General features: G+C 35.5%; 1 protein-coding gene across 2 annotated transcripts in view; it reads right to left on the bottom strand.

Annotated features, from left to right (window-relative positions):
- MAPK10 (mitogen-activated protein kinase 10) overlaps positions 1–14,343 on the bottom strand; it is a 154,774-nt gene that overhangs the window by 49,291 nt on the left and 91,140 nt on the right. For both annotated transcript variants that reach the window (XM_054723317.1, XM_054723324.1), the window contains exons 8-9: positions 5,161–5,343; positions 2,500–2,624 (exon numbers count right to left, since the gene is read on the bottom strand). In XM_054723317.1, coding sequence (XP_054579292.1) covers positions 2,500–2,624; positions 5,161–5,343 — 308 coding nt within the window. The remainder of the gene's footprint in view (positions 1–2,499; positions 2,625–5,160; positions 5,344–14,343) is intronic.

Below are 14,343 nucleotides of genomic sequence, written 5' to 3'. Positions count from 1 at the left end.
ACTGTTATAGATTCTCAGCAACCTTCTCTTCTATAGGCAACATAATTACAAGTGAATTACAAATGCAGACTTTATGACCCCAATTAAACACTAGCCACAATCCATTAAAAACAGATTGCACACTTTACACTTGATGTAAGAAAAATATGCCACATGATTTGAACTACCAAAACAAATAAGGAGCAACAATTTCAAATAATGTATGTTTGCCTCAAAAATTTATCAACATAACCTAAAATATTTTCTTGAAAATCATCACAGAAAAAATTCTATACTATACTTAATTGTCCCATACATATACATTATACTCTATCTTACTTATTTCATTACTTTATTCTACCCCAAGAACATTTTTGAAAGTCTTTCCCAAGAGTGAGAGATTGAAAAAGACTCTATTTTTTTAGTTGTAAGAACAGTAGTTTTTTAGTTCTAAGAGCATTATAATTTAACTATTTAATTTTAGGGCTTTTATTTTGTAAAACTCAAGCGACTAAAAATTAATATGAAACAAAATAAAGTTTCATGGCTGTAAAACTGCTGAGGAGAGCAGATCTTAAGAAAATGTCATCAAGGACTGCACACCTGTCTCCAAAATTGGGAGACTCATTTATCACCAAAGTGTTGTCTCTGAAATGTGTGACTGCTTAAGGATTGGGTTACTATGAAAAGTAGCTTTTTAAATACTATGTCTATAAAATTTGATTCTACCTAATCCTCACTCCCATCCATCAGATCTCACTTCTCCAATGAAGAATGAGAGGGTGCCTAGCTGGTTTGGCTCAGTGGATAGAGGACTGAAGGGTCCTGGGTTCGATTCCAGTCAGGGATGCAGGCTCCATCCCCAGTGTGGGGCATGTATGGGGCATGTACGAAGCAGCCGATTGATGATTCTCTCTCTTCATTGATGTTTCTATCTCTCTCTCCCTCTCCCTTCCTCTCTGAAATCAATAAAAAAAAATACATTAAAAAAAAAAAGAATGAAAGGGTAAGAACTAGGTCAGTTTGAATCTAGCATCTCTGACCTGGGCAAGCACACAACGAAGAAGAGGAAATGAAGCTGAAACAAAGCAAAATTATGCTGGAGCAAGATTAACTTGGGGTACAAGAAAGGATGCAAGAGAAAAAACAAAAAGAGCATTCCAAATAGAAGATTAAGAACCAATTCAAATAAAGTAATTTGAAGGTATTATGTGAAAGAAAATGAGATCATTTAGTACACGTGTTCTAAGAATTTGAAGAGATTTTGATGTTTGGGGTACAAGGTAATATTGATGATATTACCATTAAAAGAGGGGCAAAAGGGCATCCCCAATAGTAGTCCTATAAAACACACATGGGCAGCAATACCCCATTTGCACTGTACAGCCCTGATGCCACAGAGAAAAGGAGAAAGGCAAAGATGTAAGAAAGTGATTTAAGATATTAAACGGCTGGAAAATAGTTTTCTTTTTTTAAAGAAAGAAAGAAAAGATAGAGTTATGCTTCCAAGGGGATTCTTAAGCTACTAGTGGCCCTGTGCACAAAATTCGTGCATGGGGGTTGGGAGGTTGTCCCTCAGCCCGGCCTGCACCCTCTCCAATCTGGGACCCCTCGGGGGATGTCCAACTGCTGGTTTAGGCCCGATCCCACTAAACCGGCAGTCAGACAACCCTCTCACAATCCGGGACAGCTGACTCCTAACCGCTCACCTACCTGCCTGCTTGATCGCTCCTAACCACTCTGCCTGCCGGCCTGCTCACCCCCAACTGCCCCCCCTGCCAGCCTTCTCACCCCAAACTGCCCCCCTTGCTGGCCTGCTCACCCCCAACTGCCCTCCCCTCCTGGCCTGGTTGCCCCTAACCGCCTCTGCCTCAGCCCCGCCACCATGGCTTTGTCTGGAAGGACATCCGGAAGGTCTCCCGGTCTAATTAGCATATTACCCTTTTATTAGTATAGATGTCTAGATTTAAAATACGGAGATACATCTTATTGTGGTAGTCATTTTAGAATGAACCTGAAATAATGTCCTTATTGGAATATCCAATTTTCTCATCTAATTCAGGCAAGGTTTCACAAAGCCACCAATGGCCTGGTAGAAGCTTTATAATCTAAATGTTTTCAGTATTAAACTTTACTGAAGGCATCCTATCAAGGAAATAGAGGGAAAGTAACTTATCCTCTATCACATTTTCTGCTTTTTAGTTTGCCTCAGGAGAGGTTGATAATTAAACACAAAGGAAGAGTTAACAATTTAACAAAAACAAATGCAAATATCTCATGGACAGCTAAGGTTTGTTGGACTAAATCACCATCTCTCACAGGAAATCCTGAAAAAGAAATACATTTAAAACACAGGTAGAAGAAAACTTTTAGAGGGGAAGTAATAAGTTTGTGACTTAGGAATTTCATGAAGGTCCTTGATGTGGTCTTTGGGTTTCTAATTCTCTCACTTTTCAACACTGAGCACCCAGTTACTATGATTTGTTTGTGGAAGGAAAGTAAAAGAAGCTTAGGCCTTACCGCCTCCACTTCAGCCGGGTCATACCAGACGTTGATGTATGGATGCTGTAAGGCATCATCCACTGATATCCTTTTGGCTGGGTCAATCACTAGCATCTTTGACAACAAGTCCCTGGCTTGGCTGGCTGAAATGATGAAGGAGAAAAATAATTAATAAAGTTTTTATTTTGGCAAGGACATTTATTGGAGGGAGAAGAAATTAGGAAAACAAAGATTGCTTAGTGGTGTGGCTCAGTGGTTGATTGTCGACCTATGAACCAGAAGGTCAGTGTTCAATTCCCTGTCAGAGCACATACCCAGGTTGCAGGCTCAATCCTCAGTAGGGGGCATGGAGGAGGCAGCCGATTGATGATTCTCTCTTATCATTGATGTTTCTATCTCTCTCTCCCTCTCCCTTCCTCTCTTAAGTCAATAAAAATATAATTCAAAAATAAAAATAGTATTTATATATTTATTTTTTAAAGAAACCAAAGATCAACTAGTACCTTCATCCCAAAAATCAGATAACTTCACCAAGTGATTAGGGAACATAAAATGAAACAATGAAATATTTCTTACCTAGCAGATTTGCAAAAGTAAAAGATGGTGTAATGTCCAGGAACACCAAGTAATTTCATTCATGTTGGTGGGAATGTAAATTGATGCAGATTTTTAGAGAGCAAATTTGGCAGTATCTATTAAAGTTTAAAATATGAATACCTTATGACTCAGCAGTTCCACTTTTACTTATACAGTCTTAAGCAAGGATTGCACTTGTTCATATAATTCACACAGAAGGGAAGTTCATTGCAGCATTGGTTATGGAATAAAAAAGTTATAAACCAGTCTACATTTCCATTTATAGAGCAACCAAATGACCTCTGCTACAACCGCACCATGGAATTGTATTTGGCAATCTCAAAGAATGAGGTTGATATATAGTATATTCACATGGACATGTTGTTAAGTGGGGGGGAAAAAGTTGCAGAATGATCCATAGATCTGCATATAGGCATAGATCTTCTTCGATCTGTATATAGGCAGTGTTGATCTTAAAAGCAGTAGAGTTAGTAATGATTTAGTCCAGTGGTCGGCAAACTCATTAGTCAACAGAGCCAAATATCAGCAGTACAACGATTGAAATTTCTTTTGAGAGCCAAATTTTTTAAACTTAAACTTCTTCTAATGCCACTTCTTCAAAATAGAATCGCCCAGGCCGTGGTATTTTGTGGAAGAGCCACACTCAAGGGGCCAAAGAGCCGCATGTGGCTCGCGAGCCGCAGTTTGCCGACCACGGGTCTAGGTTATCTACAAGCTAAAATTTTAGTCTATTGCCATTCGGAGAGCTGGTGGAGGCAGCTGAAGGAATGCAGCTGGGTAACGTCACAGACACGAAAACAAGGCTGCACATTTAGGACTCGCCAGATGAAAGTCTGGAGGAGATGATAAGAGCCTGGGAAATAATAGTGCCACATTTTAGTTTCCCTATCTCATTTAAATCTATAGTAGTTACAATTAAGCCTTGAAATTAAATATGTAACTAATACATTGCTCCCCTGAATATATGGGGTTAAATTTAAAAAGTATGTGTGTGTTTTTATAATGTATAGAATCATTTTAAATAATAATAATTACATTTATTATTTTTATATCTAACAGTTATTGAGTATTTATTGTGTCAGGATTTGAGCCCAGGCAGAAGGAAAAATCAAATTTGTTTCAAAATCATGTTCTCAGAAATGTCCTGTTAAAGAATTAGAAATTTATTTATATTATACTTTATAACTTTGCCAAATTTATTCCTTGTCTCTATTCCTACTACTGAGGTATTATTATCCCAATTTTGTGAAGAAACTAAGATTTGTTACTAAAGTTCACAGCTATAGACAAAGTAGCTGAAAGAATACTTATTAATGAAAGTGTTTATACTGAATATAAAATGTGTAGGTAAAAATCCCATGTCACTCTAAATGAAAAAAAAAGGTGACTAAGCATTCCCTAAAATACAATAAAACTCAGACACCTGCTTCTCCGAGATTTTACAACAAACAACTTGTGTTGAAAATATTTTCCAGGTAATAAATAAAAAGAATTGGAACAATGATTTTGATGTATGTTACATTGGTCCTTTAGAGTTACATGACAAAATAGTTTTAAGATTCTAAATAAGCCCCATGAAATAATTAACCTGGACCACTGTTGCACACTTCAGCATTATCCTTCTCTCTGGATATCCAGACAGTTCTAAAATCCTTCATCACTTGCCCTTTGTAAGAAAGATCTTTTAACAAATACCTCTCCTGAACCAGGATATCTCCCTGAATCAATCAGCACCCCTTGGAGGAATCCTAGGATGACTTGTCTCTAATTAATTTCCTACTGCATTCCCTCAACACTTACACAGTCATAATTATATTCATGATTGTAATTGTATTGTATTACAGTTTGGCTCCTCTTGCAATAAACACCATCATAATGGAAACCTCACTATTATAAAGATTTTCCAGCCTTACCCAATACTTATTTCAAGTATAGTCAACACAATAAAATTCTAATACAATAAAAGAATAAGAAATACCTCTCCTTAAATTTAGGTAGTTCACGTTAGAGAGGTATCTCTATCATTTGCTTGTTTAGCCCAACGCCCACATAGCGGTTCTCAAGTGTCCCTGGTGGGCTTACCTTTGAGTTTATTGTGCTCAGAATCCGCTGGGAAGAGGGAATCTGGAAAGAGCTTGGGAAAGGTGAGTCCTGCATACTTGGGCCGGTTCTCCACATAATTTCTTACTGTGGGTTGCAATTTCTTCATGAATTCTGGACATGGTGTTCCTAGTTGCTCAATTACTTTGTTCCACTGGTCAATATCTGAGAATTGAATAGTTAAGGGCAAACAAAAGTACAGGCTACTACCTCTTGTCTTTCACTAGTTGGAAGACTAACTGCTCCTCAGAATCCTGAGCACTCATCAACACAACTGGAGTTTTAATAAGCAAAAAAGGACAAAAAATGTAAAATCACAATTGTAAGGCAATAAATCCTCTTAAAACTTTAAATTTACTTTGGGAACATATACACCATTGGAGAACTAGCATTACTTAACAAAATAGGATATCGTGAGATAGACTTTGGGCTGTAAACATGAAAATGTATTTAGTAACACAAGAAGAATTTCTTATTGTAAGATAAACTTCTATATAACCATGCAATTTAAAAGATAAAAATATGACACATATTTTATTGTGGAATTACCTCAATCATTTATTTCCTAAATATGACAAATGCACAAATATTTAAATAAGATTCATTTACATGTTTCTTAAATTCCTCTTAAGATTTTTTTCCTTTTTCTATCAAATAAGAAATTTCATCATCTGTTAATGTTTTCTACTCATATGCATTACTTATGAGATTAATATAATTTTTATTAGATGATCCATTAATTCCTAACAAAGACTTAAAAAAACTTTTCTATTTATCAAAGTAGTCATAGTCTCATATTTTCTTGGTTGTGTCCTGTCTCCCTGAATATTAAGAAGACATGAGGGTAAGCATAGTACGTTCAATTTAAAATAATAGAATTCCATCCAAGTGCGTGTGTTTCAAAAGTACATTAAGCATGCAGAATTCTACAGGAAAAATATTGTTGCTATGAATATTAATACTCCCCCAAATTGGAGCTAGCTCTTTGACACTGAATGAGATTCTCTTTTTCATTTATTATTAGCATTTGTTATATCAGAACTTTGTGAATGATAAATTCCACTAATGAAAACTCTGAAGAACTGGAAGAAACTCATTTGAAAGAGATCCCTTTGCCATATGTCAATGAATGATAAAAGCCTTAGAAATTCTTCTTAAATCCAATACCACAGGAAGTGTTACCTTTGCATTATTTATTCTTTTACAACTCTATCCATTAGTTAATAAGTTAATTCATTTCTGCTAATGTAATTTGCAACAATTCAGGGAACTTACCATAATATTACTTAATTGAGGTTTGTAAACTCCTTATCTCTAGCTATTCAATACAGTTGGACTAAAAAAGATCAGCAGTCCTAACAAAAATCATTAACTATATTTAACAGACATAATATATAATGCAAACAAAGTAGATAGGAGATTGCACAGAGATAAAATTAAGTTAATTTGCTAATCTTCTATCTCCTTTGTAATCTGGCTGTATAAAATTTAAATTATTATACAACCTCTTAGTTACTGGGATAAAAAAATATATGATTGTGTAATATCAAGAAATGAAGTGAAAGGGGAAACATTGAATACTATTCATGAGAATATTGTAGTAAGTCAGAATAATTAGAAATAAAAGAGCTAAAAATGTTACAAAAGATTAAAGTTAAAGTTACTCTTACACAAAAACTTACATTAGTACTATAGATAAAATTAAGCTTGAACTATTTAAACATATTTAAATAGACAAGGTTAGTACAGCTAAATAAATCTCAAGGGCTTGCTTTGTAAGTTATGAAAAGAGGTCTACTCTCAAATACAGTTAGGTTATCAAGTCCTACCAAGCTATCATTTAATCACTGGTCAAACTGCCTTAGGATTTTACAGATGATGTCAACCTAAAAATAGAGGCAAAGAAGCTATCATGTTTTCTGAAAAAGTGTCATTAAAAAAGGGGTTACCCACTATTATATTCTAGTTATATTTAACTAGAGTTATAGAGTTATTCAGTAAAAAAATTTATTGCTTTTAAAGTAGTGTTCCCCAAACTATTCCATGTTATTTTTAGAGCAAAGTTTAAGGAGTGTCAAATAGTGTGGAATTTATTAAAACAAGAACAGTTAAAATATTTCTTTTTATAAGTTACTAGAGGCCCGATGCATAAAATTCGTGCAAGGGGCTCAGCCCTCGCAGCCTCAGTGGCTTGCCTCAGCCCTCTCAGCCCCGGCTTCGTCCAGAAGATCATTCGGAAGGACATCCGGAAGAACCTTTGCTGTCCGGTCTAACTAGCATATTACACTTTTATTATTATAGATTAGAGGCCCAGTGCATGAAAGCCGTGCACTAGGGGATTGTCCCTTAGCCCAGACTGCACCCTCTCCAATCTGGGACCCCTCGGGGGATGTCCAACTGCCAGTTATATCAATAACCAATCCATTTTAACCAATTTTATTTTAACCAATTCATGTTTGTCACAAGCAGTTCTCTTAAACTGGCAGTTGGACATCCCTCTCACAATCCAGGACCTGCCTGCCTGCCTGCCTGATCACCTCTAACTACCTCTGCCTTCCTGCCTGATTGCCCCCTAACTGCTTCCCTGCTGGCCCGATCGTCCCTAACTGCTCCCCTGCCAGCCTGATCACCCCCTAACTGCTCTCACCTGCAGGCCTGATCGCCCCCTAACTGCTCTCCCCTGTCAGCCTGGTAGCCCCTAACTGCTCTCCCCTGCCAGCCTTATCACCCCTAACCACCTCTGCCTGTCAGCCTGATCACCCCTAACTGCTCCCCTGCCAGCCTAATCATCCCTTAACAGCTTCCCTGCTGGCCTGATCACCCCCTAACTGCTCCCCTGCCAGCCTGATTGCCCCCTAACTGCTCCCCTGCCGGCCTGATTGCCCCCTAACTGTCCTCCCCTGCTGGCCTGATTGCCCCTAACTGCCCTCCCCTGCCAGCCTGATCACCTCTAACTGCTCTCCCTGCCAGCCTGATCGCCCCTAACCACCTCTGCCTGCCAGCCTGATCACCCCCTAACTGCTCTCCCCTGCAGGCCTGATTGCCCCCTAACTGCTCTCCCCTGTCAGCATGGTAGCCCCTAACTGCTCTCCCCTGCCAGTTTGATCACCCCTAACCACCTCTGCCTGCCAGCCTGATTGCCCCCTAACTGCTCCCCTGCCAGGCTGATTGGCCCTTAACAGCTCCCCTATTGGCCTGATCACCCCCTAACTGCTCCCCTGCCAGCCTGATCACACCCTAACTGCCCTCCCCTGCTGGCCCAACCATCACTAACTGCCCTCCCCTACCAGCCTGATCGCCCCTAACCTGCCTCTGCCTTGGCCCCTGCCACTGTTGCTTTGTCCAGAAGGACGTCCGGGAAGATGTCTGGTCTAATTAGTATACTACCCTTTTATTAGTATAGATAATTAGAGCCTACAGAAGCACTCAATGAATTTTTCTACCTTTTTAGATAAAACACAATAATGGTTCTTAATGTAATAGTTTACAAAATGTAAGGAGGCATGAATCTTTATTGTCCATAAAATACTTGAATGTTAATACTTCAAATGTAAAGATGATATAGTCATCTTTAAAAGTTTGTGTCTTTATTTTAACGAATCCATTTAAGTTCTTTCTCCCCATACATGAAATTATATTTAAGTGTTAGTGCTTCTTTCCCAGATGTTCAAAGGATCACAACATGATTTTCCTTTATAATAATTATAGTTATTAACCAAATAGAAGCCAACTATATTTCTTTAACCACATGACTTTCCTTTCTAATAATTATTAACCAAATAGAAGCCAAGACTGGAAGTCATATCTCCTGACTCTAAGTCCAATGCTTGTTGCAAGAATTCCAGTAAGGAAAAGAGCAAGTTTGAAACTTATCTGATAGAAATTGTTTTAATTTGGCCATAAAATTGATGGTATGTTTGTCACAAGCAGTTCCCTTAAAGAATGTCTCTGAAACTGCCTCCTTAGTTTGCCAGGTTAACATATTCACCTAAAACCGTGGTCGGCAAACTGCAGCTCGCGAGCCACATGCGACTCTTTGGCCCCTTGAGTGTGGCTCTTCCACAAAATACCACGGCCTGGGAGAGTCTATTGTGAAGAAGTGGCGTTAGAAGAAGTTTAAGTTTTAAAAATTTGGCTCTCAAAAGAAATTTCAATCGTTGTACTGTTGATATTTGGCTCTGTTGACTAATGAGTTTGCCAACCACTGACCTAAAACAATTAAGTTTTATTAATATTTTAAGTAAAAAATAAGGTGATATATGTTTAAAAATGTTTAATCATCAGATTTCCACATGGTTACATTTTTTAAATATATAAAATATTAACTGATTTTTGTGTTTATGTATGAATGTTAACATGGTAAATATTTTTTTTAAAATGGCCAAAAGTAATTTTGTGAAAGGATTTAGTTGCTTTAGAACTCATAAGTCCTTACTATTATTTTTTCTTGTTGTTAACCCTCACCCAAGGATATTTTTTTCCATTGCTTTTTAGAGAGTGGGAAGGAGCAATGGAGGGGAAGAGGAGAGAAAGAGAGAGAGAAACATCGATGTGAGACACATTGATTGGTTGCCTCCCCGACATGCCCCGATGAGGGCAAGGGCTAAAACCTGCAACCCAGCTACATGCCCTTGCCTGAGAATCAAAATGTGACCACCAGTGCCAGGGCCATTATTTTTATACTGTATGCATATGGATCTGAATATTTACAGAGTCCAGCCTATGCAGTTATTAAAAAAATAATAAATACGTTTTATATTTTTATTTACTATTTCAGTAAGAAATTTATCACCCTTAACATATTTATCAAAGGCATTTAATAAAAATTGAAAAATATCATTTTATAGGAGTTGACACTAAATTTCCTCATCTAATTCTAAATTCACTACATAAAAATAATCATATTACAAAAAGTTTGACTATAGAGTATGATGACAAGATAATGTGCAAATATTGACTATTAACTGATGTCTTCAGTAAATAGTATTGTAATATATGAATAAAAAAAGTAAATATGGATTGTAAAAATGAGTTATCTTAAATATTAAGATTGAAAATTCTTTGTTAATTTTATCAGTTAGCAAAAAGCTTACATTTCATGTACTCCTTTTACTTTAACTTCTTTGGTTGGGAACTTTCTAAAATATATCACAAACTGCCTTGAACATAATATGTGAAAAATACCTTATCTTTTAATGGGTATTTTAAGTCATAATTATGAACATAATTTATATAATGCACATTTAAGTTTTCAGAAACTACAAAGTAGATTCAAAAAGAGTATTTAATGGTCTCATTCTACCATGCCCTTCAAAAAATTGTATCTTCTTTTTATGTTATCTTCCATAGTTGATTACCTTTTGTTATTATAAATACAGTTTCCAGAGTTAATGACTTCATAAATTAAGACTTGATTTCTCCCCTAATTGAAGCCTTATAGACAATATTTTGTGCAAAATTTTCTGACACCTATTTGCAACATAAAGAATATCAGTGTTTATCTCCAAATTCTTAACTATGTTTTTAAAAAATTATGTTGCCAAAGAATAGTTTCAAGAGAGGTTATTTTATCTGTCAAGCCATCCATCTGCCTAGGCTCTGTGTTGAGTATTATGGTTTTATGTCAGTCCTGTAGGAACGAATATTGCAACCAATTAGTAATTTCCACAATGAATATGCAATAAGGAAGTGGAGGCATGCATGCCATGTGTTTAGGCATCATGATATAAAACTGTGGTTCTCCAATTTGAATATTCATAACATAGGGAAATTACAAAATACAGACCCTTCCCCTCTTCCCATTGATCTACATAATTCTGAGGCCATAGGTCTGATATAATATTACTAAAAAGAACATCAATAGTAATTGCAATCCAGATGGCTCCTGGACTAAATAACAATGTAGAATATCAGTAGTTTGTCAATTACTAAATCCAGATTTAAGAATAAAGTACTAACATGTTTCAGTTTATGATGCAAATTAAAATAGCTTTAAATTCAGCAAAAGTTTAAAACCACACCTATATTTAATGAAAAACTTAGGGGTCAATCACCGGAAAATATTCAGGTAAAGAAAAATCCTAATCTCATTTTCCCATGTAACTTTCCGGAAAAAACCTTGGGAATCCACAGCAAATGGCAAACTTAGACTCCCAGCAGAGAGAGAAGTATTCCACCCATCATAATCCAGGGAAAGATTGAAATTATACGATGCTTTTACCTGTGGGTGCTACAAACAGAAAATGCAAACACTGCTCAATATAAAGTTCAAAATATTTGACAATGTATTCCAGTAATTGCTTCATATTTCTCTATGATAAAATTTGTCTCAAAAGAATTCTTCTGAGGAAGACAAGTTTAAAGATCAGGATAGAAACACACACACACACACACACACACACACACACACATATATATATATATATATATATATATATATATATATATAAAAGAGTTCTGCATCTAGATTTTCATGATTATGTTTTGAGTTGTTTTGTTCCTTTAAAAATACTTTTACTCTTTATTTTTTACTTAAAAAGTCTTTTCCTCTCAAAAATCCCCCTCAAATTCTGATAACATGAAGTATGGATGAGTGATTTAATATGCAGTAGTGAACTAGCACTCATTTTCACTATAAATGACCATAGCAAGAGGAAATATTATGAGCCAGAACACATCCAAAACCCAAAGCTGACAATTTGAGTAACAGACTATTTGTTCACTGGGCGCAGATTGCTATTGGGATACTGTGGGACATGAAATATCCAAAGGCTGGTGTTTGGAACATGACATACTGTATATGGATCTTACTATAATCTATTTGTTATGATGATTTGTATTTACATATAAAGCAAAAAATAGAGTGACATTTCACATATAAGCAAATTGAGTATATATTAATGAATATGTGTCACAACGGTAGGCTTCTCATTAAGATATTAAAGGTTAATCTTTGGGGCCTCTCATTTGCATAGAACCCTTGTAAGACTCTGTACCTAATTTTGTATTTATAATGTTAATTATTTTTTGTACATAACACCCTCCTCAAATTGTATGCCATTCTCACCTTGTGATCTGATTCTGTATTTTCAAACTTGGAAGAGGCTTTGGAGATCAGATAATTTGACATCTGTGTTTTATAATTGAAAAATATCAATGTCCTTTTAACATTGGTAAACAAAATGATCTTAAACAAAGGCGCTTACACAAATAGTTTCTAACACTAACAGAAATATAGATGTCTATTTAAGGGAGTTGTAGTGACTGATCTGTGAGGCTCTCTCTAGAAGATTACTTCCATTGCTGGGTATAATATTAATTAAAAGGGAGGTTAAGAAGGTAGAGTCAAGTTTGTATGAGATCAACAACACATGCTATTTTGTTAGGCATACCTGATAAAACATTTATGCTTAAACTTTTTAAAAAGCAGGAGAGCACTAGCCAGTTTTGCTCAGTGGATAGAGCATTGGCCCGCAGACTGAAGGGTCCCGGGTTCGATTTTGGTCAAGAGCATGTACCTTGTACCTCAGTTTCAGACTCTCAGTCCTGGTGGGGGCAGGTGGGAGGCAACCAATCAATGTGTCTCTCTCACATCTCTCTCTCCCTTCCATTCTCTTTAAAAATTAATGAAAAATATGTCCTTGGGTGAGGATTAAAAAAAAAAGCAGGAGACAATCTATGCACCCCATCCTAGCATTTTGATCTTCCATATCCCTTAGCCATTATCACCTTCTAATATATTTGTCTTTTATTGTAAATTTCATGATGTCAAGAATTTCATCTCGTCATTATTTTCATGATGACAGTTTTATTTATTGATATATCCCTGGAGACAAAAAGTGCCCAGCACACAGTAGGTGCTCAAAAATTATTTGTTGAATAAATGGAATGTCTACTTTATATCCGCTCAGAGTTTTTTTATGGAGATAATTTTAAAAATAGGGGAGAGAAAATGTTTAAAGAAGCAAAAGTTGAGACATTCCAGGAATTAGAGATAGGATGGAATTCAAGAAATACAGTAAATCCTAAGGAGATAAATAAAAAGAAACCCACACCTAGACACATGGTAGAGAAACATCAGAAAACCAAAGACCAAAAAAAAAAAAAAGAATTGTAAATGAAGTCAGAAAAAAAAATGTAGGCTATCTCCAAAGATGACTATTATATCAATAGCTAAATTTACCAGCAATATTGTAAACAAAAAGTCAGTGGAATAATGTTTGTTTTTTTAATGTTGGAAGAAAATAACTGTCAATCCCAAATTCTATATCCAACTAAACTATTTTTAAAGTAAAGGAACCCAATTAAAAAATAGAGTTTTATCATCTAAGACTCCCACAATAAAAGTCTTCTAAAGCAGGTACTTTAGGAAGAAAGAAAATAATCTCAAAATAAAGGACCAAATTGCAAGTAGTGGTAAGCCAAGAAAATGATAATAAAAAGGGTGAATCTAAACAAACTCTACCTATATATACAATAACATTATAGTATTGTCAATGTATTAGGCTAAAAAATGAGAACAAAAATATTAGTGTATGCTAATATCCTTATATCCTCAAGAGAATGATTTTTAAATGTCTTAATTAAAATAGCAATTCTCCACAAATGGTACTATAGATTTAAACCAATTCCAATATAACTACCAATAGAAATATTTTTAGAGAAGTTGACTAGCCAATTTTAACATTTGTATGAAAGAGCAATAATTCATTAATAGCTAAGCTGAAAAATACAAAAAAGGGAAGTATCTCTACCTAATATAAGCCCATAGTACACATTTGTACTCATTAAGAAAGGGTGGAACTAATATAGAATCAGACAAAAATATCAGAATATAGAGCCCAGAATATAACAACTCTCCCCCAATATGTGGAAACTTACGATAAGGACAGCCTTATAGATCAATGAAGAAAGAATACTTGATCAATAAATGTAAGTAAAATAAAATAAATGGGATCCCTCTTTCACACCATATATAAAAATTAATGACAAGTGGACTAAAGGCTTCTAAATGTAAAAAGTTAAAGTTTAAAACATTCATGGTAAAATTACAAGACAAAACAAAGGCATCAAAGATTTCTTAAACTAGATATAAAAATATATGAACCATAAAAAACATTACCAAATTTCAATATCACTATAAAATGAAATGGAAAAATAATCTAC

The sequence above is a fragment of the Eptesicus fuscus genome, chromosome 2 (assembly GCF_027574615.1).
Source record: "Eptesicus fuscus isolate TK198812 chromosome 2, DD_ASM_mEF_20220401, whole genome shotgun sequence".
NCBI lineage: Eukaryota > Metazoa > Chordata > Mammalia > Chiroptera > Vespertilionidae > Eptesicus > Eptesicus fuscus.
This window is presented reverse-complemented; position numbering and strand designations above follow the sequence as displayed.